The sequence below is a fragment of the Amphibalanus amphitrite genome, unplaced genomic scaffold (genome assembly GCF_019059575.1).
Source record: "Amphibalanus amphitrite isolate SeventyFive unplaced genomic scaffold, NRLGWU_Aamphi_draft 001737F_arrow, whole genome shotgun sequence".
Lineage (NCBI taxonomy): Eukaryota > Metazoa > Arthropoda > Thecostraca > Balanomorpha > Balanidae > Amphibalanus > Amphibalanus amphitrite.
This window is the reverse complement of record NW_024883230.1, coordinates 47528-72335: the sequence shown is the minus strand read 5'-3', so window position 1 is coordinate 72335 and position 24808 is coordinate 47528. Positions and strand designations below refer to the sequence as shown.

Below are 24808 nucleotides of genomic sequence, written 5' to 3'. Positions count from 1 at the left end.
CCGTTCCTGATACGCATTTACTTGCTCATGTAACCCCGGTAAAGGACTCTTAAAGGGAGATAATGACCTTTTTCCACAAAATCTGAGTTAGGACCATTTTCTGACAAAACACAACAAGTTATAATGTAAATTAAAACCATTTTGCTCAATTCGGTACCTTGCCGCAAATATCTCAACTTGAAGTCACGTTAGCGGGGAGCGCTGAAAATGACCGTTGAATAAGTACTTACATCACTTTTTGGTACCTACTTGCATGTAATTTTGTAAAATGAGCGTATTCCTTACATTTGATCTTCATCACATCTAGTTAGTTAATGGTCGTCTATAGTGCCTTCAAAAGATATTCATGGTTTGGGGGTGGTTTATGTCTAAATTTACGCAACTATTTTTCCTGTTCATCATCTGACGCCATATGCTGCTATTTTAGTACTGCAACGACTCAATTTTGAATCGGTCCCGCCGACTGCACAATAAAAGAAGATAGATACAACACTTTTGCGGCATCACTGAAAAACTTATGCAGTACTGTTATCAAAATTCTCATAACACCGTTCGACAAACCTGAAGTCTTTTTGAAATAAATATGCTTGTATTTTTCGCTTCAGGCTCTGACGCCACAATAATGAATTTCGTAGTCGCAATCGCAAGATTTGGCTGCGTTTCTGGCGCATGCCGTTCATTTGTGGCGCAAAATAATACTTGGAAACAAATTAGAGTAGGCACTATGTACCCCCGAATTAGAATCTAATTAATTCTAAACCGAATTAACTCTAATTCAAATTAGAATACTTACAACCAAGCAACGACAAGGCGATAACATAAACAAAAACCCAAGCGTCGCCAGTGGCGGATCTAGGATTTGAGTTTAGGGGGGGCAAACATTGCGCCGCCAGGCAAGTCGGCGAGAATTTCAAACGTCCAGTCTTAGGAACAAAAAAAAAAAAAAAAACGAGCTACCCCTATTTTTCTCCTCGGATTTCGGGAATTATTTTTTTTATTTTTTACATTTTTGTCAGTCCGGCCTAGCCAGGGCAGCTCAAAAAAAAAAATTGCAGCCACCCTGACTCCGGGAGATAGTTAGAGAATAGCTCACCGGCGCTATGGACGGTCCGTCCTCTACCTCCCGCATCACCTCGGCAAGACCTCGTCCGAAAGGTCCGCCCGCGCCGGTTCTCAAGGGCTTCTGTATCCGGAGACCGATAAGGGTCGCAGCAGCAGGTTCATGTGTAAATGCCCACGACCAAAGGCCACATCAGCGTACCTGCGATACTATACGCAGTCAGGGTTGCCACGAAGTTAAACGTATTAACAGTTGTTTCCGGTAATAGAAAATGAGATCAGTCGATTAAGAATCCCAACAAGAAATAGACGAAGAACAGCGCATTTGTTTTCGGTCCTGCATTTATTGATGCAAGTACAATGAACATTCCTTAACTTTGGGACTGTAAACTTCGCGAGCTAGCAAAATTATACAATAAGTGTTACTTTCGAGAGGAGATAAACGATGCTTCTACAGACTACATAGGACCACAGCGCAACAGCCAACGGAATCACACTGAACAGCGTTAAGTTCCCACAACATACTGAGCTTCTCCAACACCTCGCAAACCAAAAGCTCTGACTGAGCCTTTCTGTGTTTGTCCCCGTTAGATAACGGTATGGCTCATGAAAAAGCCGCGATTGGTAATCTTCTTTACTTACCATGCAAACCCACCACTGTCCAACCGCTCACCAGTGTGGTGACCCCTGACCCCACTGGCGTCTGGCGGTCTGCTGTTGACGGTGTTTGTTAACTTGGTTCAAGGTTTCAATAAATCGCGTTATTTTTTTTGGTAGCAGTAGCAGTAGTAGCACTGCTGATGGATGATGGACTGACATTCATGGGGCGGAGGACTTTTTATCAGCTCACAACTTAACCCGCGCCCTGGTGGGGGGGGGCTATTTTTTGCCCCCCCCTCCAGACTTTTCGATATATCTCCAGAACCACTGCGCCGATCGTCACCAAACTTTCAGTACCCTCCCGGACATCAATTTTACACATTGTGACCAAAAATTTTTCCAAAGGCTATGATAGGTTGGCCGGAAATGACGTCAGAGTGACGTCATGTTCTGCCGTTTTCGACCCAAAAAAGGGTTTCGCGGGAAGAGCTGTCAGGCCTATAGCTTTGCAAATACAGAAAAATGATACAGACATAAAAGCTGTAGAATGGACAGGGCTACAAAACTGCTATCTCGGATTTTTGAAATTTTTGGATTTTGACCCCCAAAAATCAAAAAATAGATTTTTTGAATATAATAGCCAAAAAATCCAAAAAGTTTTTTGAATTTCGAAAAAACCGGAATATATGTGATAGTCCTTACCGCCTTCTATCTACATACCAAATTTGAGATCGATACCTCTTTTTTTGGCCAAGTTATAGTGAAAAAACTGTTCAAAATTGATGACGTCAAATTTTCAAACTCGATTTTCAGCAATTCTAGACCTTGTAGCGCAAAACAAAGACCACCATTAGACTCCCCGTGACGAGCTGCATCGAATCAATACCCATTTAATGCAAAAATATCAACTTTGAAATTTGACCTTTTTTGACCTGACCTTGACCTGACCTCCACCAGAAAGTGACCTAAACCGTACCTGATGGTCTTATAACCAGCACCATTGAGTTGGAAATGAAAAACTGGCCATAAAACATGCATCGCATAACCTTAGTAAAGTTGGGTTCATGTGGTGACCCTTGGTGACCTTTGGTGACCTGACCTGTGACCTGACCTGGTATGACCAGTGACCTCTAACAGCAACATATCTACTAGGCAACTGACGCCCTATCGCTGATTCCCGACAAAATGCGTTTTCCTCGGTGTTATAGCGCATTCCCTAGAAGACCCGTGAACGGTGAAACATTTCATCTTTGACCTGACCTGTGACGTCATCGGTGACCCCGAGGTCAATAAAATTTGGTTTCCTTCGACAAATTTGACAGGCCTTTCGAACGCCGTTTGAATTTTTCGGATCCGTCCAGTAGTTTCGGAGATACGAGGGGGGGGGGGCAAAAAATAGCCCCCCCCACCAGGTCGCGTTATAAACAGACCCCACCAGGGCGCGGGTTAATATCACGAATATGACAACCTTCTAGTCCTCCATTTATTTCACATTTTCTTTTCAAACACCATATTTTCAGTATTCAAGTTGTAGTTTGTTTAGGGGGGGGGGGGCAAAAAGATATGTTTGCCCAGAGGTTTTCCGTTTAGGGGGGGCAATTGCCCATTTTGCCCCAACGTAGATCCGCCACTGAGCGTCGCTGTTTGAAACAAAAGCGCCATATACTGCGACTTTTTATAGAGAAGGACAACGCATTTCGGTGGGTGTTACAAGTACTGCAAGTACTGCTTCTTTTTTGCAAAAATAAAAACCTTTTTCACATACGAAAATGTGCTAGGAAATTTTCATATTTTATAGAAACTACAGTAGAAATAGTATAGATGTCGAGTAATTTTTATTTAAGAAAAAAGAAAGCTCATTATCTCCCTTTAAAGGGACCCTCCCACCTTCAAAAAAGTTTATGAATTGGCATGAAAGTGATGTCGCTCGGTTCAGAAAGAGCGAAAACGAATATCTACCAAATTTCACCGAAAACTATTCACCGGTTTTCAAGATATTATACTTTTACTTTTGTTTACTTTTTTGGGATCTCCGCTGTTTCTAGCGACTTTATTTTAGAAGTGCGGCGTTTGCGGCAGATGTTGCGCGCAAATAGCATATACCACCGCGTGCTACAAAACGTTTTAGTCAAACATTTAAAAGTCGTTAGATATCTGCGCTGACGTCACACATTCAGAGGGGTATTCCTAAGCACTAGCCCCTCTGAATCAAAATGCTGCAATTTTGAAATTCAATATTTCCGATTTAAGGCATTTCTCGATGTTGTGAGTGCCGAAACCGGTAATTGTGAGCCAGGGACCCCATTTTGGCTATCTCAACTCAAATCTAATGTTAAAGTGGGAGGGTCCCTTTAACCCGCGCCCCGCTGGGCTATTCAGCCATACGCGCCCTGCTGGGGGGGGGGGCAGATTCTGCCCCCCCTGTCTAACTTCCGAACCGATGGTCGTAGAAAGACGGGGAAAACGGCAATCGAAAGCTCTCAGCAAGGCGGATCTAGATCCCATTTTTTTTTGCTTAAGTAGGTGTAGTAAACTCCTTATGTCCACATTGCCGTTGTATTGCCAGCTGCCTCCGTCGCGCGCCGGCCCAGACTGGCCGGGGGTCGTACGTGACCCACCTTTTATTCAACAGGCTACGAAACGTCTAGAACACGCCCAAAACGAGTGCGAACTTGCACAGCAGCGACGAGGTGACGGAAGGCGCCAGCTTGGCGGCCTACGTGCCTTAATTGGCATATCTTAAATTTACAATTGCGCTGCGCGTGCCGCCGGCCGTTTCCTCCCGGCCCCGCCCCGCACAATGCCATATAACTCATCCCGAGCCTGGACGGGGCGGCGGCGGCGCCGCAGTGGCAAGACTGCGGCCACAAGATTCTAATACACTCCCCCCTGATCTACAAATCATCGTACTGGGTCAGAACGGCAGGGCGTCTCTCCCGCATGCCGCGGCGTAGAACTTCAGCGTACGTCACAGGGGGCACATTTTCCCCGTGGCTTTCGTGCGCACACTCTCGCAAGATAATTGGGCCAGAGTCGTCATTGTCATTGTTCGGCGGCTCAGTCTGGTCACTCTCCGGACTGGGAACGAAAGCCAGTCTCAGATCTCTCACGTGACGGGGGACATTGTCTACTTCCACACACTGCGCCGACACTTGTCGGGTGACTGTTCCTATGGAACTTGGCACATCACACCGGCGACTAGGGTCTCTGATCCATACCTTATCGCCTACACTGAACATAGCACACTCACTCTCTTCGCACTTTTCCTCATTCTCCACGTCCGGCACTCTCAGTTTGTAGTTGAACAGTACGTTGGCAGGACTAGAGTTCAGGTCATCACTGCGCGGCATCACATTATAGCGGTAGACTGCTTCCGCCACTGAGCAGCCTTTGCGCGCTACGATTGTTTTGACCGACCTATGGTTTCTCTCAGAGACACCATTGCCGAACGGCGCATGGGCAGCTCGGTACCGGACGCTGACACCCCACCGGCTGACGAACTCGTGGAATGCGGCACTGCGGAATGAGGTGAAGTTGTCCGTCAGCAGCTCCCTCGGAGCGCCGCGCTCCAGGAATACCGACTCCAGAGCCGTGATGATGCTGTCGGTGTCCTGTCGCTTTATCCGCCGCCAGATCGCGTACCGAGACGGACCGCAGTCAATCAGAGTCAGGTACAGCTGATCGTTTACGTGACAGACGTCCATGCTGACCCTGTCCCAGCATTTAGTCACGCTCAGCGAACCATGTGTCCACCGCTGGGGCGCTGGATCGATGGACTGGCACCTTTCGCACTGGCTAACGACACTGCGCACCTGGTGCCTGCTCACAGCCGGGTCGTGCTCCCTACACAGGCGCAGCGTTCTCCCGATGCCTGGGTGTCCGCTTGTTTCATGGATCCTGACCACATCCGGCGCCGAGAAGGCAGCGCCGCAGACCTCAGGATCGCTTTGTTGGTTCAGCCACTTCTTCGGCACTCTCGTCAGTGCGTCAGCCCTGTTGTCCACTGATGGAACGCACTTCACGGTCAGCTGGAGGCCGTACTCATCTCTCAGACTCTTCACGGTCTCCAGGCGCCTTCTAATCAGCATTTCACTCGCCGCCTTCGTCTTTATCCGAGCTCTGCCGGAGAGCGCATCTGTTAGCCAGTGATAGACCGTTTTCGAGTCCGTCACGACAGTCACTTTCTTCAGGTTCCATGCCAGGGACAGATTGATGCCACGCACAACAGAGTCCAGTTCTGCAAGGTTCACGTGTGTCTCGGGATTTTTCCGAAGCCAGCAGGCGTCCTCAACGATGCTGCCTTCCATCTCCAGCACGGCTCCTATGGCGAGGGAGCTGGCATCCACCCACACGACTCCCTCTTCGCCGGTGACATCCCAGCGACCTCGTGCGGGATCGGCCGTTTTCACGCGCTGCAGCGTTTCCATGACCATTTTCTGGAGTTCTGGATCGGTGATCTCGTCATCCCAGCCGTCTGTCGCTGCAGTGGCGCGTCTTTTCAGGTAGGATGCGGAGACACGCAGCCAGCCACACACCGGGACCTGACTTGTCAGACGTCCGCACAGCGAGAAGACCTCTCTCCTCGTCAGCTTTGGCGGCGGCTGTAGATCCTGGTTGTCCCGCTTCCAGAACAGTCCTTGCCGCTCCCCCCAGACTCGAATGCCCAGGACACGAGCACCTTCTGACACCTTCTCCGGGGATTTGCAGGTCAGACCGAGCGCCTCCAGATGACCCTTCACCTCTAATGCAGTAGCGATGTCTTCATTTACGAGTATGTCGTCCACGTAAGGTGATGTAGCGGTGTGCACCCTCGGGTCACGTTTCAGGGCCATTTCCAGCACCTTTCTCATCACCATCGGTGCGAGACTGAGCCCAAAGCCAAGTCTGCTCAGACACCACCGTCTGCCCTGGAACACTACAGTCTGATACGGCCACAGCGATGCGTGCACGTGGATCTGCAGGTAAGCGTCTCGCAGGTCTAGGAGAGACACGTTTCGTCCACACCGACGCCACTCACGGATTTTTTCACTGCAAACATCCGCGTCAGCTGTATGCGGGTCCAGGTGCGTATTTAACTCCCTGAAATCCATGACGGGACGCACTTTGTCCTTCTTCGGTTGGATGACCGCCATGAGCGGGATCGTGCCTTTGACCCTCCCGTGCACGCTCTCATCATAAGGGACGAGCCATTGATTCGCCACCCACTTGGAGAGTTCTCGCTCGTATTCGTGTCGGGCTTCTGTTGGAATCGCGTACTCCTCTGCTGTATTGTGCAGCTGCTCGGGCTCCTTTCCTCCACACCATTTCCACTCCACCGACCACTTCTTTTCTGTCTCATCAAAGCTCACCACCAAGTCCTTCTCGTCGGCTCGATTAGCCGGTGCGGCCGCCGCCGCCGCACCCAACACCGGATCCCCCTTACTGCTGTCAGCTCGATTCACTGCTGCAGCTGCCGCCGCTGCATCTGACGCTGGGGCCGCCTCACTGCTCGCCTGATCATGACTCACCCGTGCAGTCGCTGCCACTGCACGCGACACCCCAGTCCTCTCACCATCACAGCTGACCCGGTCACCGGGTGAGGCCACTGACGCCGCTACATGAGACACCGCTGCCTCAACTCCGAATCTGACTCGGTCATCCGAACTCACTGTAGCGCCACCCAGTGCTCTGATACCATTCATCCCGAGGATGAACTCAAACCCCAGTGGCTTACGTGCTACGACGAGCACATCTACGGACACTGATTCACCGGACCGCAGCTGCACGCGTGCCACGCCTGACCCCTCACACCAATAACGCCCTCCACTCACTGTCATCACGCTCACCGGGCGTCGGTTCCACCTCCGACAAACTGACACGTGAGCTACACACTGGCTGCATCCTGTATCAACCAGCGCTTTGCAGCTCGCTCCGTCCACCGACAGCTGCGCGACTGGCAGCGCCCCGTTCACTGGTCGACAGGAGAGGAGGCTGGCGCTGATCTCTCCCCTCCCGCGTCGTTTTCCGGACACGCAGAGGCGATGTGCCCCTGCCGGTTGCAGTTGTAGCACCTCACGAGGCTCCGTCCACCACGGGGGCCTCCACGGCCCTGCTGTCCGCGGCCTGCCGTGCAGTCGCGGGCGATATGGTTCGGTTGCCCGCACGAGTAGCATTTCATTGTGGCCGGGAGTGCTCCAGTCCTTGTGCCAGCGGCGGCGGCCGCGGTGTTTGTTTCCTCGTCGGCCAGCACGGCCCGAGCGCGACCGATTAGCTGGCTAAACGGCATGTCCTCCATCCGTGATCCAGCCCGGAGCGCACGGCGTGCTGAATCTGGCAGTTTGGCCACGAAGGCACAGGCCAGGCTGTCGTCCGGCATACCTCCGAACAAGCCAGCCAGCCGGCGCAGCTCAGAGACGAACACGTCCACCGTCTCACCTGGACGCAGCCTTCTACGTTCAAATTGGTCGTAGGCTTCAAACCGATCCGAAGCAAACGCCGATGTCAGGGCCCTTTTGATGCCCTCGTACCTTTTCTTCTCATCTTCTCCGAGCTGTTGATATACCGCAAACGCACCACCAGTGAGTCTCAGCGGGACGACGACGTGCAGTCCCTTGATGCCGCGCAGCTGACACACAAGTTCGACCTTGTCCAGCCACTCGCACACGGGCTGCGACACACCGTCAAACTCCGGGATTAAGCGGAGATCAGCCGCAGCGTCCGAACCATCACAGGTCTCCTTCTCGTTCCCCATCACGGCAGTCTTCCAAGGCCGAAATAGCTTGTAGTAAACTCCTTATGTCCACATTGCCGTTGTATTGCCAGCTGCCTCCGTCGCGCGCCGGCCCAGACTGGCCGGGGGTCGTACGTGACCCACCTTTTATTCAACAGGCTACGAAACGTCTAGAACACGCCCAAAACGAGTGCGAACTTGCACAGCAGCGACGAGGTGACGGAAGGCGCCAGCTTGGCGGCCTACGTGCCTTAATTGACATATCTTAAATTTACAATTGCGCTGCGCGTGCCGCCGGCCGTTTCCTCCCGGCCCCGCCCCGCACAATGCCATATAACTCATCCCGAGCCTGGACGGGGCGGCGGCGGCGCCGCAGTGGCAAGACTGCGGCCACAAGATTCTAATACAGTAGGTCAGAGGTCAGGTCAAGGTCAGGTCAAGGGTACAAAATGCAAGTTTCTACAGTATCGGCCTTGCACCGTAGTTGCCGAAGAATTGACTGAGACTGATTGCCCAAAACGTGTTCTTAGACTACCAAGACAATAGTCGTTGCAAAAAATGTCATTCAAAGGTCAAGGTCAAGGTCAGGTCAGGTCAGGTCAGGTCACCAAAAACAAAATATAGAAAAGGGCATGTGCGACACATGTTTTATGGGTCATTTTACTCATAGAATTCAATAGGCACACTCAATAAGTGATATGGACCACCTCTGGATGAACTTGGTGTCGAGGTCAGGTCAAGGTCAGGTCAAGTGAGGTCAAATTTTGAAGTTGGTTTTTAAGGCCTAAAAAGGTGTCTATCTGATGCAGTTTTTCACGGCGAGTCGAATGGTGCTATTTTCGTTTCCGTGCGACGTCTAGAACTTCCAAAAAAAAAATCATTTTTCAAAAAAATTTGTGTCGTGACGTCATAAAATTTTGAATAACTCCCACATTTTTGAACCGATTCTTCTAAAAATTAGTATGTAGGTGCACATATACCACTTCTCTGACATATATTCTGTTTTTTTTTCGATACCCTCAAAATTTTGGATTTAATAATAATAATTAATAATTAATAATTATTAATAATTATTAATTATTAATAATTAATAATTAATTTAATAATAATTAATTAATAATTAATAATTATTAATAATTATTTTCCCAAAAGTCAGTTTTTTTTTAAATTGGGCCAAAATCCAAAATTCCAAAAAACCGAGATAGCCATTTGATAGACACAGTAGAATCACGTATAACCTTTTTTGTTACGTCTTGATTCCTTTCAAATTGAAGATTTTAGCGACGTTTGAAATTTTGCCGTTTTTGAGGCGAAAATGGCGAACATGACGTCACTAAAACGTCAATTTCTCAAAAAATTTCCGACGGATTTCGCTCAAATTTTCAGGGATCGTGTCAAATTGATGTATAATAAGGTACTGAAAGTTTCACGTCGCTGGCGTAACGCGTTTAGAAGTTATTAGCGAAAAACGGGAGGGGGGCAGATTCTGCCCCCCCCCCCCAGCGGGGCGCGGACATGTTGGAGCTATTTTTTACAATTTGGGTGTCAAAAATCAAGATAGAAAGTTGAAATTTAGGACATCTTATGTTCTAATAGACCTCTTCAACATATACTCCGTTTTTTTTTTGTTTGGAAATTTTTGATTTTATTAGCTGTTTTGCAAAAAACATCGTTTTTTGAATTTGTAGGGGTCAATTACGCACTTTATGGAAAAAGCAAGATAGCCATTTTAAAGAACTCATTGATCTGCGTCTTTTCATGTCTTTAATTTGCAATTTGCCTAAACCCTTGATTTTTGGCGATTTTTCAAACATTTACCATTTTTTTGACGAAAAAAGCCATGTAGTTACATAAATAAAATCGATATATCTCAAAAAGTTTTTAAAAAGTTTGCATAAAAATTTGATAAAAGTCGTCAAATTGATGAAGGAGAAGCTATACGAAGTTTCAAGTTGATAGCTTAAGCGGTTCGTGAGTTATTCGTGAAAAACGGAGGGGGGGGGGGTCGGATCCGACCCCCCCCCCCAGGCGGTCGCGGGTTAAGAGTAGCGGCACGCTATTTGTTCATACCATGATCCTCGTGCTGAGAGCAGTCATTTTCAAATAATTCGAAAGCAAAATGTGTGAAGTTTTTGTGAGCATCCCTGCACTTCAAACTAAATAATTCAGTTATCTTTCAACTTGCACCAACAGCTCCGTTGCCCGACTGTCGTCCGAGTGCTGAGCCGATATACCGAGTGGCGCCGTCTCCCTATCTGTCCATCCATTATCAGCTGAAGCAGCCATTGGTAGAGTGTGGTATGCAGCGGCGTATTTAGAAAATCGCGAAGGGGGGGGCCAAGGGTTTGGAGGGCGCCACCTCACCCAAGGAGGGCGCCATACGGTCGCGAGATAAAAAATCGCTCAGCGGGGTGGGGGGGGGGGGGGGTTGGGAGGCGTTTTTTTACCATGCCACCAGTTTTTTTTTTGCGTAACCTCGTATAGGTCGTGCTGCATTGATTTTGCATCGTGTGTATTCTTTATACTCCAGGTCACAAAAGGTCAAGTGTTCTTGAAATGCTGCGCCGAAGGCGCGCGAAATTTTTGAAAACAACCTTTTCCTCCGCTTTTTAGGCACGCCTTTTATACGATCACCGTTCAAAGCTCCTCTCGCTCTTTTACCAAATTTGAAGGTGTAAAAAATACCTAAGGTTTGGTCGGGCCGCTGCCACACAAACTGTATAGAAAGCTTGGCTCATGGGTGTCGATGTATAAAAGTTTATTGGCGGTGGCATATCTACGCACCAGATCACCGTATCGGATTGATACCGGAGCGCGAGATGCGTAAACATCATCCAAATTACCTCAGACCAGCCTTCATAGCCTTCTCACAGATGCATACAGTGTACCCACATAACCAGTTTCAATCACCGAAACTTCAGATGCCTGCTGTTGCGGCCGAACCTGTTGACAATACTTAATCGTAATCCATATACATGCCATGATGCACGTAAAGTAGGATCAATCCGTTAAGACCAAAGACGTGTTTTATGCATCGTAGAGCGTAGATAGTTTTGGTAGGTATAGGTACTTCATTCATTGTGCTGAATGCACGTTCATTTGTGGCAGTTTTCACAGGCAAGACATCAACTATGTGCAATAGAACGACTAAGTTGAAAAACATGCCAAAGGAGTAAATAAATGATAAGAGGGCAGCGATCAACGGATGTTGCCAATAGGTAGAAGGGCTGCGATCCACAGGAGGGCGCTAATAGGTAGGAGAGCCCCGATCAACATCCCGAGTTTCGATAGTAGGGCACCGATAGGTAGGAAGTTGGCGAGCAGCAGGAGGGCGCCAATGGATAGAAGGGCAGCGATCAACAGGAGGGCACCAATAGGTAGGAGGGCCCCGATCAACAATCAACAGGAGGGCGCCACCAGGTAAGAGGGTGGCGAGGAACAGGAGAGCACCAATAGGAGGGTGGCGATCAACAAGAGGTCGCCAATAGGTGGGAGGGCGGTCATCAACTGGAAGTCGTTAATGAGCGGAAGGGTGACTTAAAATGGGGGTGGCAATGGTGAGGAGGGCGCCTTTGCTCAAGAGGATGACACGAACAGGAGGGCGTCTGTGCGGAGGGCGCTGGTCAACAGGAAGGTACCAGTGGATAGGAGGGCGGTGATCAACAGGAGGGTGCCAGTGGTTAGGAGGGCGGCGATCAACACGAGGGCGCCAATAAGAGAAGGGCCCCGATTAACATTCAACAGGAAGGACTAGGGAACCAATAGGTAGGAGGGCGGCACTGAACAATAGGGTGCCAAAAAGGAGAAAGGCGGCCTTGAAAATTTCACATGAGGGCGCAATAGGTAGGAGAGCGCCAATAATTATGAGGATGCCGATCAGCAGAAGGGCGGCAATATGTAGCAGGGTGGCGACCTACAGGAGGGCGCCTTCGGGTGAGAGGGCGCTTATTTACGGGACAGCGGCTTACATAGGCGACCACCGTTACGCTTAGAGAGCTACAGCCTACAAATGTGGTTGGAGGGCGCCCGAGGGAGCCCTCCAACCGTATTTGGAGGGCGTATTTGGAATGGGCGTCCTCCGAGGGCGCCCTCCATCCGTATTTTCCCTGTAAACACATTCGCGATTGGAGGGCGCCCTCCAGTCGCGATTGTTTTTCGATTCGATTATATCACAATTGCATTTGCGATTGGAGGGCGCCTTCGGCGCCCAAGGGGGGGGGCCATGGCCCAGTGGCCCCCCCCCCTGCCTACGCCCCTGGTGGTATGATAACACCGGCAGTCGTATTAAGGTGAGACGGAGCCGGCCGATCCGCAGTGGTGTCCGTTGGTCCGTCAAGAGTCGACGGGTTCTAGTTCTGATAGGTGACGGAAGGTGGTGACGAGGCTGGAGGTACATACTCACTGGAGACTGGAGGTAGGGTTACTGAGGACTGGAGGTAGGCTTACTGAAGAATGGAGGTAGGCTTAACTGAAGACTGGAGGTGCTTACTGAAGACTGGAGGTACTTACTGGAGACTGTAGGTTGAAGCCAGAGAGTGGATTATAATTCAAGGTTGGAGGCGCTGATGGAGGCTTCAGGTAGTGACGTTATACAGTCCAAAAGTACTGACTGAGGAGTGAGGACTGAAGACTGGACATGAAGTGATACAATGTTCTGATTGCAGTAGCCGACGGTTAGCACAGCTGTTGTTGCACCAGTCTGGACACCGCTCCACAGACGGGTGTCTGTTCAGTCAGGGGACGTATCTGTACAGACGGTCACGGGACACGGGGGGTATCACCATTTCCGACGAAGACATGAAAAATAAGTGGAGTGATCCAGAGAGGCGTCTGGAGCGAGAGCGGTATGAGGCGCTACGGGAAGAAAAAACTCTTTTCAATATCCTGGCCATGACGAGGGGGCCGCAGACCTGTCAGACAGATTTGAGCGGAGAAGTGCCGACTGCCGCGGTGGACGCCGCCATGGCTGTCTCACCGGGTGACGAGTGGTTCTCCAGTCGTCCGGCTGCAGCGCTGGTTGCCGCACTGCAGGCGGTACCACAGACCGACAAACCCGAGTTGGAAGGCTCCAGGGACGATGTGTTCGCTGAAGAGGATAATCATTCCCTGTATCGTGAGGCGCTAATCACCAGTGCCGATGAGCGTATAGCGGCTCTGAGGGGGGTGTTGGATGCACCGGAAAATGATCCTGCTGAGATGGCGGCCGCGCGGGCGGCGCTGGCGCGCTCCAAAGCCTACCCGAAACTTGACGAGTGGAGACCCTTTGAGGAAATAAGCACCAGAGAAATTTACAGGAGCGTGCTGGGCGGAGGTGTGCTACCGAGTGAAGAGGCGTGTGTTCTGGCACTGTACCGGGACCTGCTGAACGGAGGTGAGCCGGGGGAGGCCGAGTGCGACACGTCCACTGGCGAGGACACCGTGGACAAGGAAGAACTGCGGCACGAGCTAAAGATGCAGGAAGTGTTCATTGATAAATCGGACATTCTTGATTCCTTATGTCGTCATGTGCTTCACTATAAACCTGACTTCTACACATCCGTCGATGCCGCCAGAACTGCTGTCCGAAGAATGGAGGTAGAGCGGGTTCGTATGGACTGCGACGAAAGTCCAGCTGGACGGCAGGCTCAAACAGATGATCAGGATCAACAGGTTTCTGAAAGGTTTCTGATGCATCAGGTTTCTGAAAGTACCAGGCTTTCATGGCTACGACAGCTCAAAAGAGAAATTCACAGTGGTATGTATGCCTACACATGCCCGTTCGTCACCAAGGCTGAGAAATTGCTCAACCTGTTGAAGCTGATTCGATATAGAGTCTACGTAAACAGTATCATCAAAGCACATCTCGATCATACAAAATGTAAAAAAAAAAATGGAAAAGACAAGTCAGTCACCTCTTAGGGCTCACGATGGGAGCTGTCACAGAGGTTAGGCAGCCTGTTGTGAAGCAGGTCACGGTTTACTCTCCTGATCACAACACAAAAGACTCCCATCCCCAGAAACCCGGGGAGATCTGTGCGACTGCTCCTGAGTTGGAGGGAATCCGGAGAGCAATGGATACTCCGCGGTCACTGGCCGAAATGGTCTCAGCTCTAGGACGAGTCCTACGATGGAGGGAGCAACTGCTCTCCAAGTCACACAGGAGACATCGGGCGCATGATTACAAGAAACAATTAAAAGACGTTTTACATGGCCTCAAATTCGTCATAAAATGCGATTTATCCGGGTTAGAGTTTTCTAACGATGTCCGGGATGGCCATTGGAAATGTGGGTCACATGGATGCATAGCGATCCAGAATATATTTGTTTCGGGAAGCGTGAGTGAAGGTACTGAGGTGCATGTCACCAAGTATGACTCAAACGTTACTGAAACAATTGAAGCGTTTGAGTGGGTGAGTGAGGACGGCTTTGCTATGCCGCATTGGATTGAGGGGAGAGAGGAGCGGATGATGACAGGGGAAGGAGAATCATCAAGCGATGACGACGCACCATCTGCTGATACGCTCAAAAATGCATCTGACATAGACTTCATGCTTCTAGCCGGACCAGTGAAATGGGAGGAAGGACCGCTGAGGGACTCTGACGCTTCAGAGAGTAGTGAGTCCTCCGGTAGCGAGCACGTTGGCTGCGGAACAAAACAGCACGGTTCCGACACTGTGCAAAAATATGATTCAAATAGAACAGACAGCACACGACCAGACAGCTCCGACAACAGTGTGACCCTTTGTGTAAAGAAAGTTACACGTTACCCGGGTTTCGTGTACATCACTCAGATTCTCCAGCGGGAGGATGACACCTCTGTCAGACGTGAATTAACATTCAAATCTCTCAAATCAGATATAGCCGCAGCTATGAAAGAATGTGTGAAGAAATTCTGGGACAATAACAGGCCCAACATTGAAGTAACCCTCGATGGTGACAGCATTGACCTCGTCCCCTGTCTCAAGTACTCCGAGAGGGTCAGTGACGAGTTTGTGAACCGAGAACGACCATCGGGACAGCCGAACAAGGCTTTGGTGAAGAAGCTGAGTGAGATGCCAACCCAGTAAACATGCCGACGTCGGCCCGACGTCGGCCGACGTCGGGGTGACGTCGGCAACTCGGCATCGACATGCCGACGTCGGCCCGACGTCGGTCCAACCTCGGCATGACGTCGGCTGGGTGTCGGATATGCCCGCATGTTCCGACGTCCAGCCGATGTCCAGCCGACGTCGGGCCGACGTCGGACCGAGATCAATTGCTGAGGTCCAGCCGACGTCGGGCCGACGTCGGAGCGACGTCGGACCGACATCGGCCGCTGTTTTGACCGTTAAAATAATATAAAATACATGTTTGATGTTTCATAAAGAGCTTCTGTATTCAAAATATCCTCAGGAAACTCAAATCTTCCTCCACGCCGCAACCCCCTAATCCGGACTGGACGGGAAACTTTATCCCATTTGGGATTGCCCGTAAGCCGAGCTCGCCCGTAGCCGGGTGCGGTGAGTGCTTGGGGGCTGCTTGGCATATCCTGGCTTTGGTCAGGCTCAGCCCCGGCAACTCACCAGGACCGGGCCCAGTTCATATAGAAAGGCCAGTCGGCAAGTGTCACTTTGCCAAAGTGCCACTTATCAAAGGGACACTTTGGGAAACGTTGGTGCAGGTGTGTAAGAGTGGCTATATGAATCCATTGTGGGGTCGCCCTTTCCAATAAGTGTCACGTAACAGCAATGGGACCAGGGACTCTATACTGGACCCAGGGTGCTCGCCAAGAAGACCAATGTCTCCATCCTATGATCCTTCCGGCTCTGAAATGGTCTTGTCAGACCGAAAGGGCATAACCCAACAAAACAAACCAAATTCGTTAGCTGGCTGCGTGGTGTAGTGGTTAGCGCACTAACCTCGCGTTCGAATGACACGGGGTTCGAATCCCATCGCCGGCTGATGCTTTTGGCGTGTTGTCCCAGTAAACATGCCGACGTCGGCGACTGGGGGGCTCGAATCCCGCCGCCGGTTGATATTTTTGGCGCAATGTCCCAATAAACATTCCGACGTCGGCCCCGTCAGTCCAGCGACAAACGATCTCGTCAACCTCGGCAAACGATCTCGGCCCGACGTCGGCTCGACGTCGGCTGGACTTCGGCTGGACGTCGGAACATGCGGGCATATCCAACGTCCAGCCGATGTCGGGCCGATGTTGAACCGACGTTGGGCCGACGTCGGGCCGAGCCTCGGCCCGACGTCGGACCGACGTCGTCATGTTTACTGGGAATCTACCTGGTTGGAAAAGGTTTTTCATACGAAAACACATTTCGTATGTCATTTTCACGTCTCGAGTCGGAAGTGATCCGCTCTATGACCAAGCCCCAGCGGATCTGTCTGATCCTGCTCAAACACTGCGCTGCACTGACGGATAGTTGGCTGAGCAGCTACGAGCTGAAGACGGCGATGATGTGGGTCTGCGAGCGACGTGCGCCAGAGCTCTGGACCTGGGACGGCATGCTGGAGTCGATGAGGGCCGTCCTGCAGTTCTTACTCGAGTGTGCCGAGAACGATGGTCTGCGATGCTACTTTTCTCCTGAAATCAAACTGCGGTCCGGAACGGTACAACTCAAGATATGGTTTGCAGTGTCAACGCTACTAGTGCTCTTGCCGCGCGCCATCCAGCTGCTGCTGGCTGGCCTGCTGAGCTCGAGCCAGGCGCCGCTGATGCGCCACCTGCTGAACCTCCCTCTGAACGCGCAGCAGATGCTCTGGTGCTGCTGGAAGCGCAGAGTCGACGACCCCTACCCGACGCATCCGGATGATGAAGGGAAGATTGACCCGGAGGGCTTGTGCTGCCTGCTGTACCCGGCGGCGGTGGAGGGCCGCCTCTGGTCGGAGCGGTTCCTCGACACCTTCCGGTGGGAGTCGCTGCCGGCGCGCTGCAGGGAGCCCGACTGGTTCGCCGAGCATGGCTGGGACACGGACAGCGAGGGGGAGGAGGAAGAGGGAGACAGAGAGGACACGGACAGCGAGGGGGAAGAGGAAGAGGAAAAGGTCAAGGAATATGAGGGAGAGGAGGAATACAAGGAGGACAAGGACGGTGAGGGGGAGGAGGAAGACAGAAAGCACACTAACGGAGAGGAGGAAGAGGAAAAGGTCAAGGAATGTGAGGGAGAGGAGGAAGACAGAGAGGGAGGAGAGGAAGAGATAGTGGCCTGCTCGAAGATGAGCAGGATCGGAAATGTGCTAGGAAGGGCACTACGGTGTCTAAGAGTGTGTGGCCAATGCATCAACAGAAATGTTAACTCCACCAATCTGGGCGGCCGGGATAGCCCAGTCTCCAATAGGGACGGTCAGATTAACATGAGCTTCATCAGTCCGGATGGTGAGACTACCCGACTCTAGTGCCTAACAATGGACACGAGACCGGGTCAGGTATACTCGACTCTGCCCGGAGACAGTGTGTACATACAGTGTGCGAAGGGGGTGGGAGTAGACTTCTCACACTCGCTGTGATGGCAGGGAAAGGTTCTCTCAGGGGTTTGTATGCGTCGTTTGTGCAATGTGTGGAGGGTGGGCTTTCATTGATGTGTATTGTATGTACATATGTACATGCTTACGTGCTTTTCTGCTTTTAATTATCTATGTAATAGACCGGACCAGGTGTACTTGACTCTGCCCGGAGACAATGTGTGCAGTGTTTGTGAGGAGAGGGGGCAGGGGACTTCTCACGGAATGTGGACATTCACTGTGATGGCAGGGAAAGCTTCTCTGATGGTTCGACATGTGTTTGTTTATCTATCGCAATGTGTCGGATTTGTTTTGATGTGTGTTGTGTACATACATGCGTAGGCTATAAATATTGCTATTTGTGCTCTTGTTCATTTGTATTACCCCGCATGGTAGTTGCTGCTGTGATCTGTAAATACTTCTGTAAATATGCATGTCTGTAGACTGTACCTACCTATATAGTTTGTGTACCTACAAGTTGATCATCAACACATATCAAAATATGTATTTATTATTTTAATCCTTATGTTTTTTTTATATTTGATTCAAACAAATACATGCATATCAAAATGTAGGTATATTTTGTTTGAAGGTTTCATAATCTTAACCTTCCAGCACCATTGACACGTAGAATTTGATACATAACTTATCGGCATTGTTCACTGTTCAGGCATTAGAATATGACTCAAATATAGGCAAAATGCTTGCTATGCTAACAATTCTGCACACGATCATTCCGATCACGATCATAACTTTCGAGACACGGTACCTATACCAGATTTTGGAACTCGTAGGGACTGCGTGTATTTCAATCCCCCTACAATAAATACTGGGATAGGATAAGAGCTATGACTCTCCTATGATATCAACACAAGTCCACCAGTGGGGCTCCAGACCTAGACCGGGGGTATTGGGAAGGGGGCGGGGTACGGGGGGAGGTCCAGCAAGACTTCCAGAACAGCAGTGTGAACACCAACGGTGCCGGCGTCACATTTCAACAGTGAAAAGCCCGACATCTTACATGAAGGTTTAGGTACCTATAGGTACCTAAAAAGTATCTACAACATCAATCCTGCACTGGCACTGCCACACCGAATACAAATTATGGAATGAGGCGACGAAGCATAGCATATACCAGGGGCAGTTCTGGTGCGGGCCGCGGGGCAAATTGCACCAACAGTCACACCTTATTCGAACTAGTCAGACGGGACAGCCCATCACGGTACATAGCTACTGTCAATATCCGTCCACTGATAGTGAAATGCAGCGCTGTCAAGCACCGGTCGAGGTCACCTTATTTGTTGAACGCCGCGTTATCGGATCTACCTCGGCTGTGAGTTTTCTGGCATTGACAACGGGATTTGCGTGCTCGGCGTGGGGCGGGGCCACGAAAAGTTGCACTTTGTGACACGGTGGTTCGATGATAATTATTTGGAGTTTTCGGATCATCGGCCTGCAGCGGTCAGCGGCGTCCATTCACAGTGCTATAAGAACGGACAGACACGGAGTATTTACAAATTAATGGCGAAGGACGTAGACGCCATTCGAATCTTGCATTCCGATTTGGAACTGATATTCTCGCAATGTTTTTGTTTGACTACATCTCTAAATTACATTTACATCTCTGCCGTTCTGGTATTTAGCCGTTAGCGTTAGTGCTTCGTTGGAGACTATGTTTAATCTGACCGAAAATTGAATTCTCACACGCTGCCTGCTTCCTTCGATTGTTTTTTTCGCCGAAATTCGGGAAAATATTCCGAAATATCAGCCCCGAGACTTGGACTTAACCCGCGCCCCGTAGGGCTATCGGCGGACCCTACCACCTGTAGGGGGGAGGGAGGGGGGGGGGGGCGTTTCGGCCCCTAAGATCTCGGAAATTTACCGGCCGATTTTCAAAATTCAAACGGCGTTCGATAGCCCCACCGGGGAACTACCTTGTGACCAAAATTCATTGACCTAGGTCAAACCGATGACGTCACAGGTCAGGTCAAAGGTCGGATTTTCACCGTTCACAGGCATTTCAAGAAATGTGCTGTGAAATCGAGTAAATTGGTAATTTATTGAAAACCATCGATGGTACATTGTTCGTCAAACAGATACTCTGCTATCTGAGGTCACTGATACCAGGTCAGGTCACAGCGAGGTCAGGTCACCGGGGGTCACAATATGAAAGTGTCGTGTGATACATGTTTGATGGTCCATTTTACATGACAAATGCGATTTTGTGGGTTAGGCGGCCTTTGGGGCCAGCCTAGGTCACGTTTTGGTGAAGGTCAGGTCAAGGTCAGGTCAAATTACGTCAAATTTTAAAGTTGATATTTTTGCATACAATAGGTATCGATTCGATGCAGCTCGTCACGGGGAGTCTAATGGTGGTCTTTGTTTTGCTCTACGAGGTCTAGAATTGCCAAAAATTGAGTTTGAAAATTTGACGTCATCATTTTTGAAGTTTTTTTTCGCTATAACTTGGCCAAAAAACGAGGCATTGATCTGAAATTCGGTATGTAGATAGAAGACGGTAGGTACTATCACATATATTCCGTTTTTTTAAATCAAATTTTTTTGGGATTTTTTAGCTAATATATCCAAAAAAATGTTTTTTTATTTTTGGGGGTCAAAACTCAAAAATTTCAAAAATCCGAGATATCAGTTTTGTAGCCCTGTCAATTCTACAACTTTAATGTCTTGATCATTTTTCTGTATCTTCAAAGCTGTAGGCCTGACAGGTCTTCTCGCGAAGGTCTTTTTTCGGTCGAAAATGACAGAACATGACGTCATTCTGACGTCATTTGTGGCCAACCTATCATAGCCTTTGGAAAAAATTTAATCACAATGTGTAAAATTGATCCCCGGAGGGGTCCTGAAAGTTTGGTGGCGATATCTCCAGCCGTTTAGGAGATATCGACGGAGAAGGACAGGGGGCCGTTTCGGCCCCCCCCCCCCTCCTACGGGGTGCGGGTTAATCTTTTTTTGTTTTCGTCCGACAACGACAAATGACAGTCAGTATATAGGTCCTGAACAATGTGTGGATCGCGCACTCATATGATAACTGTCTCTAATGAACAACAGCAACATCCCCGTATCGTACCCTTAGCAGTATGAAACCCGTGCAATGTGCTGCTGCATACTCAAATCGTTACGGTATAGATCCTAGATAGGATAGATCCTGATGTCCGACGTGCAGCCTGTTTCGAATTCTTCTCCAACTGGCACCGCCGCCCCCTCCTCTTTCGTATAGCTATGACTCCCTACTCAGCACTGATCTCATGTCTGCTAGGATATGGTAATTCCCAAACTGCTTAGAATAACATGGCATACGGTAATAACAAGAATGACCATAAACACACCACAGAACCGACAGAGGTCTAATGGACGTCTCTGTCGGGTGATGTATCTCGACAGCGGACTGAAGAGACGACCCACCCATGCCGCTCTCCTGGACTCGGTGGCTCAGATATGCCGCCGACGGCGACCGTTGCAGCGTGCAGCACCCCCCCCCTGTCCCCCCCCCATCAGGGCGGACCCGATACCAGCCCGAGCCCCACTGACCGCTGAGACCGGGACCCTGGTCCTTGGCACGCTGCCAACCGCCACTACCGCGTGTTACGTGCTAACATCATAGGTTGTCGCCACAGGGATCTAGTCGTGCAACTGGGCCCCGTTACCGTTTTTGAATAGCTTTCCAAAAGCGTTAACTGACCTGCGGTTAGAGCAGAAACTGATGATTCCGTCTGAGTGTGATTCGATGCCGGCAGTGCCGTGCACTGTACATACAGGGTATATAAATGCTACAGACAACATTCGGCCCTGTAGTGTTAACACGCGCACTGCAGCGGGTCTGAGCCGAACACGAACTGCAGGGGGGGGGGGTTGAAAACAACCCCCCCCCCTGAGATCTCGAAAACGGCGCAACGTAGCGACAAGCGGTAAACGGCGTTGGATAGGTTAAGATGAGATCGACAAGAAATACTAAGATCATTTTTGGGTCAGGTCAAAAACGAGGTCACCAGAGGTCACCGAAGACAAAATGTTACGATTTTTACAACAGGAATTTCGCGGTAGTTTTTCTTGAATAACTTGTCTTGCACACAAGACAGAGGATCGATTCGAACGCCATCGTTCTTAGCTCGTCAAGGCGCATCGAATGATATATAATATGACCTCGAAAGGTCAAGTTGAAAATTTGACCTCAGGTCAAGGTCATGACCTGACCGAAATAGGTCATGTTGCATATCATTCGATCCGCATTGACGAGAAAAACACGATAAACGTCGAACGGAGTCTCTATCTCTACTCAATCTCAAGTTATTGAAGAAAAACCGCTGGTGACCTCAGGTGACCTAAGATGACCTGGAGATCACCTTCCGAAGGCCATAAGTGATATGTTTCGGTGAAATCACCAACAGGGACCTGTAATACTATGATCCTGAGCGTATTGAAGTCATAGGATGGCATTCAGAGTAAGTTGAAATTTCTCCCATTGACTTATAATGGGCCGGTCGCAAAAATGACCTGACCTTAGGTCATCGATATAAAAATTCCGAGATATACAAGTTGTAGCTCGTGATGACTTTACTATTTCCTGTGGGTTTCAAGATCATATCTCAACAACTGTGGGCTTGGTGGGATTGCAAACTTCGAAATTTACGTTTCGAGGTAGGGTCACTTGACCTGACCTGGTGACCTGACCATAGGTCACCTGGGGTCAAAATTTTTACTCAAGATGTGCAAAAGTTGTGAGAACAGGTATGCAAAATTTGGCGGCGCTACACGCCGCCGTTTTCTCGCAATTTGCGAAAAACCACAAGGGGGGTTGAAAACAACCCCCCCTGCAGTGCGCGTGTTAAGTGTTACACGACTTTTGTGAGACTGTTGCACGGCACGCCGCTTCATGGACACTACCAGGCCGATTAGCGCTTCGGTTTACATTAGGAAACGTGATCGTTTATGAAAAGTGGCGTGCCGCGGATAGAGCCCAAATAACCATACATGTTCTCTCATCTATACCTAGTTTATCAACGTTTAGCCGTCCCCCTTCCCCGACAATACTTACGAAAAATGGTCCTCTGGTCCCCATTGGTCCCGCGGGGTATGACGTAAGTTTGTGACGTATGTTCCGGCCGAGCAATGTCGCTGATTTCATAAAAGGGATTGCCACTGGCGCAGGCAGCTAAACGTAATTCATTGCTGCCAAGTTTTTTTTTCTACGACATGCAATAATATTGGACCGAGCTGATGAGGAGAGGAGTGGCCGTAAAAATCTCATTGGTGGTGTGTTACAGTCGGCAGTGGCTGATCCAGGGGAGGGCAAATAGGTCAATTGCCCCTCCCAAACGGCATAATTTTAACATAACGCCTATGGACGGCGCACGATAAATTTAAAGTAAAATAAATTGAATAAAGTAAATTGAAATTCAAATTGAAATAAATTGAAGATGAAGAACTGATAAATTGTTATTGTTTGCCCCTCCCAAAAATCTGAGCTGGATCCGCCAGTGACAGTCGGGCCACCACCCGGGATCGAGCTAAGGACAACGACTGCAGGGACTGGCCCGAGAAATACGCGGACCGTGTTTGCAATAACAGCGCAGCACACCACCATGTGAGTCAGAGCCGGCGCGCCCAAGGCCATAGACCTCCCGCGGCTGTGCCTTCAGTGGTGTGAGCGGACCCACGAGGGGAGGACGTGTTCTCTCCTCGACTCCAGCGAGGAGACTGAACTAGTAGTGACGAGACTGGAGCTGGGATTGGAGGTACTTACCTACTGAAGAGTGGAGAGTGGAGGCTCTTACTGGAGACTGGAGGGTCTTACTGGAGAGTGCGGAGACTGGAAGCTATATATTTCGTGATGGAGGTACGTACTGGAGACTGGAGGCACATACTGCATAACTGAGGTTCTTTCTGAAGACTGGAGAAACCTACTGGAGACTGGAGCTAGTTGCTAGAGACTGAAGGTACTTACTTAACATCGGAAGTACTTACTGGAGACTGGTGGTCCTTAATACCAGGGACTGGAGATTGAGGCACTGACTCCAGACTGTATAGGTTGTGGCCAGCGAGTGCATCATAACTAAACTTTGGAGGCGCTGACGGAGACTTCAGGTAGTGATGTAATTCTAAAAGTACTGTCTGAAGATTGGACATGAAGTGAGACAATATCCGGATTGCAGCACGGAGGCCAACTGTTACTACAGCTGTTGAGGCACCAGCTTGGACACCGCTCTACAGACGGGTGTCTGTTCAGTCAGGGGACGTATCTGTACAGACGGGCAACAAGGGTATCACCTTGTCCGACGACGACATGGAAGATAAGAATGACTGGGAGAGGAAGCGGGAGAGAGAAAGGGAAGAAGAAAAGAACATCGCCAAGGTTCTGGCCATGACGAGGCTGCCACGGTCCTGTCAGACGGGTTTGAGCGGAGAAGTGCCGGCTGCCGCGGTGGACGCCGCCATGGCTGTCTCACCGGGTGGCGAGTGGTACTCCAAGCCGGCTGAGGCGCTGGTTGCCGCCCTGCGTGCGATACCACAGTCCGACAAACCCGAGGTGGGAGGATCCAGGGACGATGTGTTCGCTGAGAAGGATAATTATTCCCTGTGTCATGAGGCGCTAATCACCAGTCTCGATGAGCGTATAGCGGCTCTGACGCGAGTATTGAAAGCACCGGAAGATGATCCTGTCGAGATGGCGGCCGCGCGGGCGGCACTGGCGCGCTCCAAGGCCTACCCGCAACTTGAGGAGTGGAGACCCTTTGAGGAGGCAAGCACCAGAGAAACATACAGGAGCGTGCTGGGCGGAGGTGTGCTGCCGAATGAACAGGCGTGTGTTCTGGCACTGTACCGGGACCTGCTGAACGGAGGTGAGCCGGGGGAGGCCGAGTGCAACACGTCCACTGGCGAGGACACCGTGGACAAAGAACAACTGCGGATCGAGATTGAGGCGCAGAAATTACACAGACATATGATTACAAG

The 24808-nt window shown here is 50.0% G+C and overlaps 3 protein-coding genes across 4 annotated transcripts in view; 2 read left to right on the top strand and 1 right to left on the bottom strand.

The window, feature by feature from the left end:
* LOC122374914 (ethanolamine-phosphate cytidylyltransferase-like) overlaps positions 1 to 24808 on the top strand; it is a 54532-nt gene that overhangs the window by 9927 nt on the left and 19797 nt on the right. The window lies entirely within an intron of this gene.
* Positions 4726 to 6515, bottom strand: LOC122374918. The gene is made up of 2 exons (XM_043353977.1): positions 4878 to 6515; positions 4726 to 4737 (listed from the first exon to the last, which is right to left on the bottom strand). Exons 1-2 carry the CDS (start codon positions 6513 to 6515, stop codon positions 4726 to 4728), a joined length of 1650 nt encoding a protein of 549 aa, XP_043209912.1.
* LOC122374913 lies at positions 12680 to 18413 on the top strand. Of its 2 annotated transcripts, none has more exons than XM_043353972.1 (2): positions 12680 to 12758; positions 16635 to 18413. In XM_043353972.1, exon 2 carries the CDS (start codon positions 16661 to 16663, stop codon positions 17732 to 17734), a length of 1074 nt encoding a protein of 357 aa, XP_043209907.1. In that variant the 5' UTR covers positions 12680 to 12758; positions 16635 to 16660; the 3' UTR covers positions 17735 to 18413. The 2 variants fall into 2 exon arrangements, with proteins under 2 accessions (XP_043209907.1, XP_043209906.1); XM_043353971.1 differs by lacking the exon at positions 12680 to 12758 and adding an exon at positions 14008 to 15404 and having other exon boundaries at positions 16615 to 18413.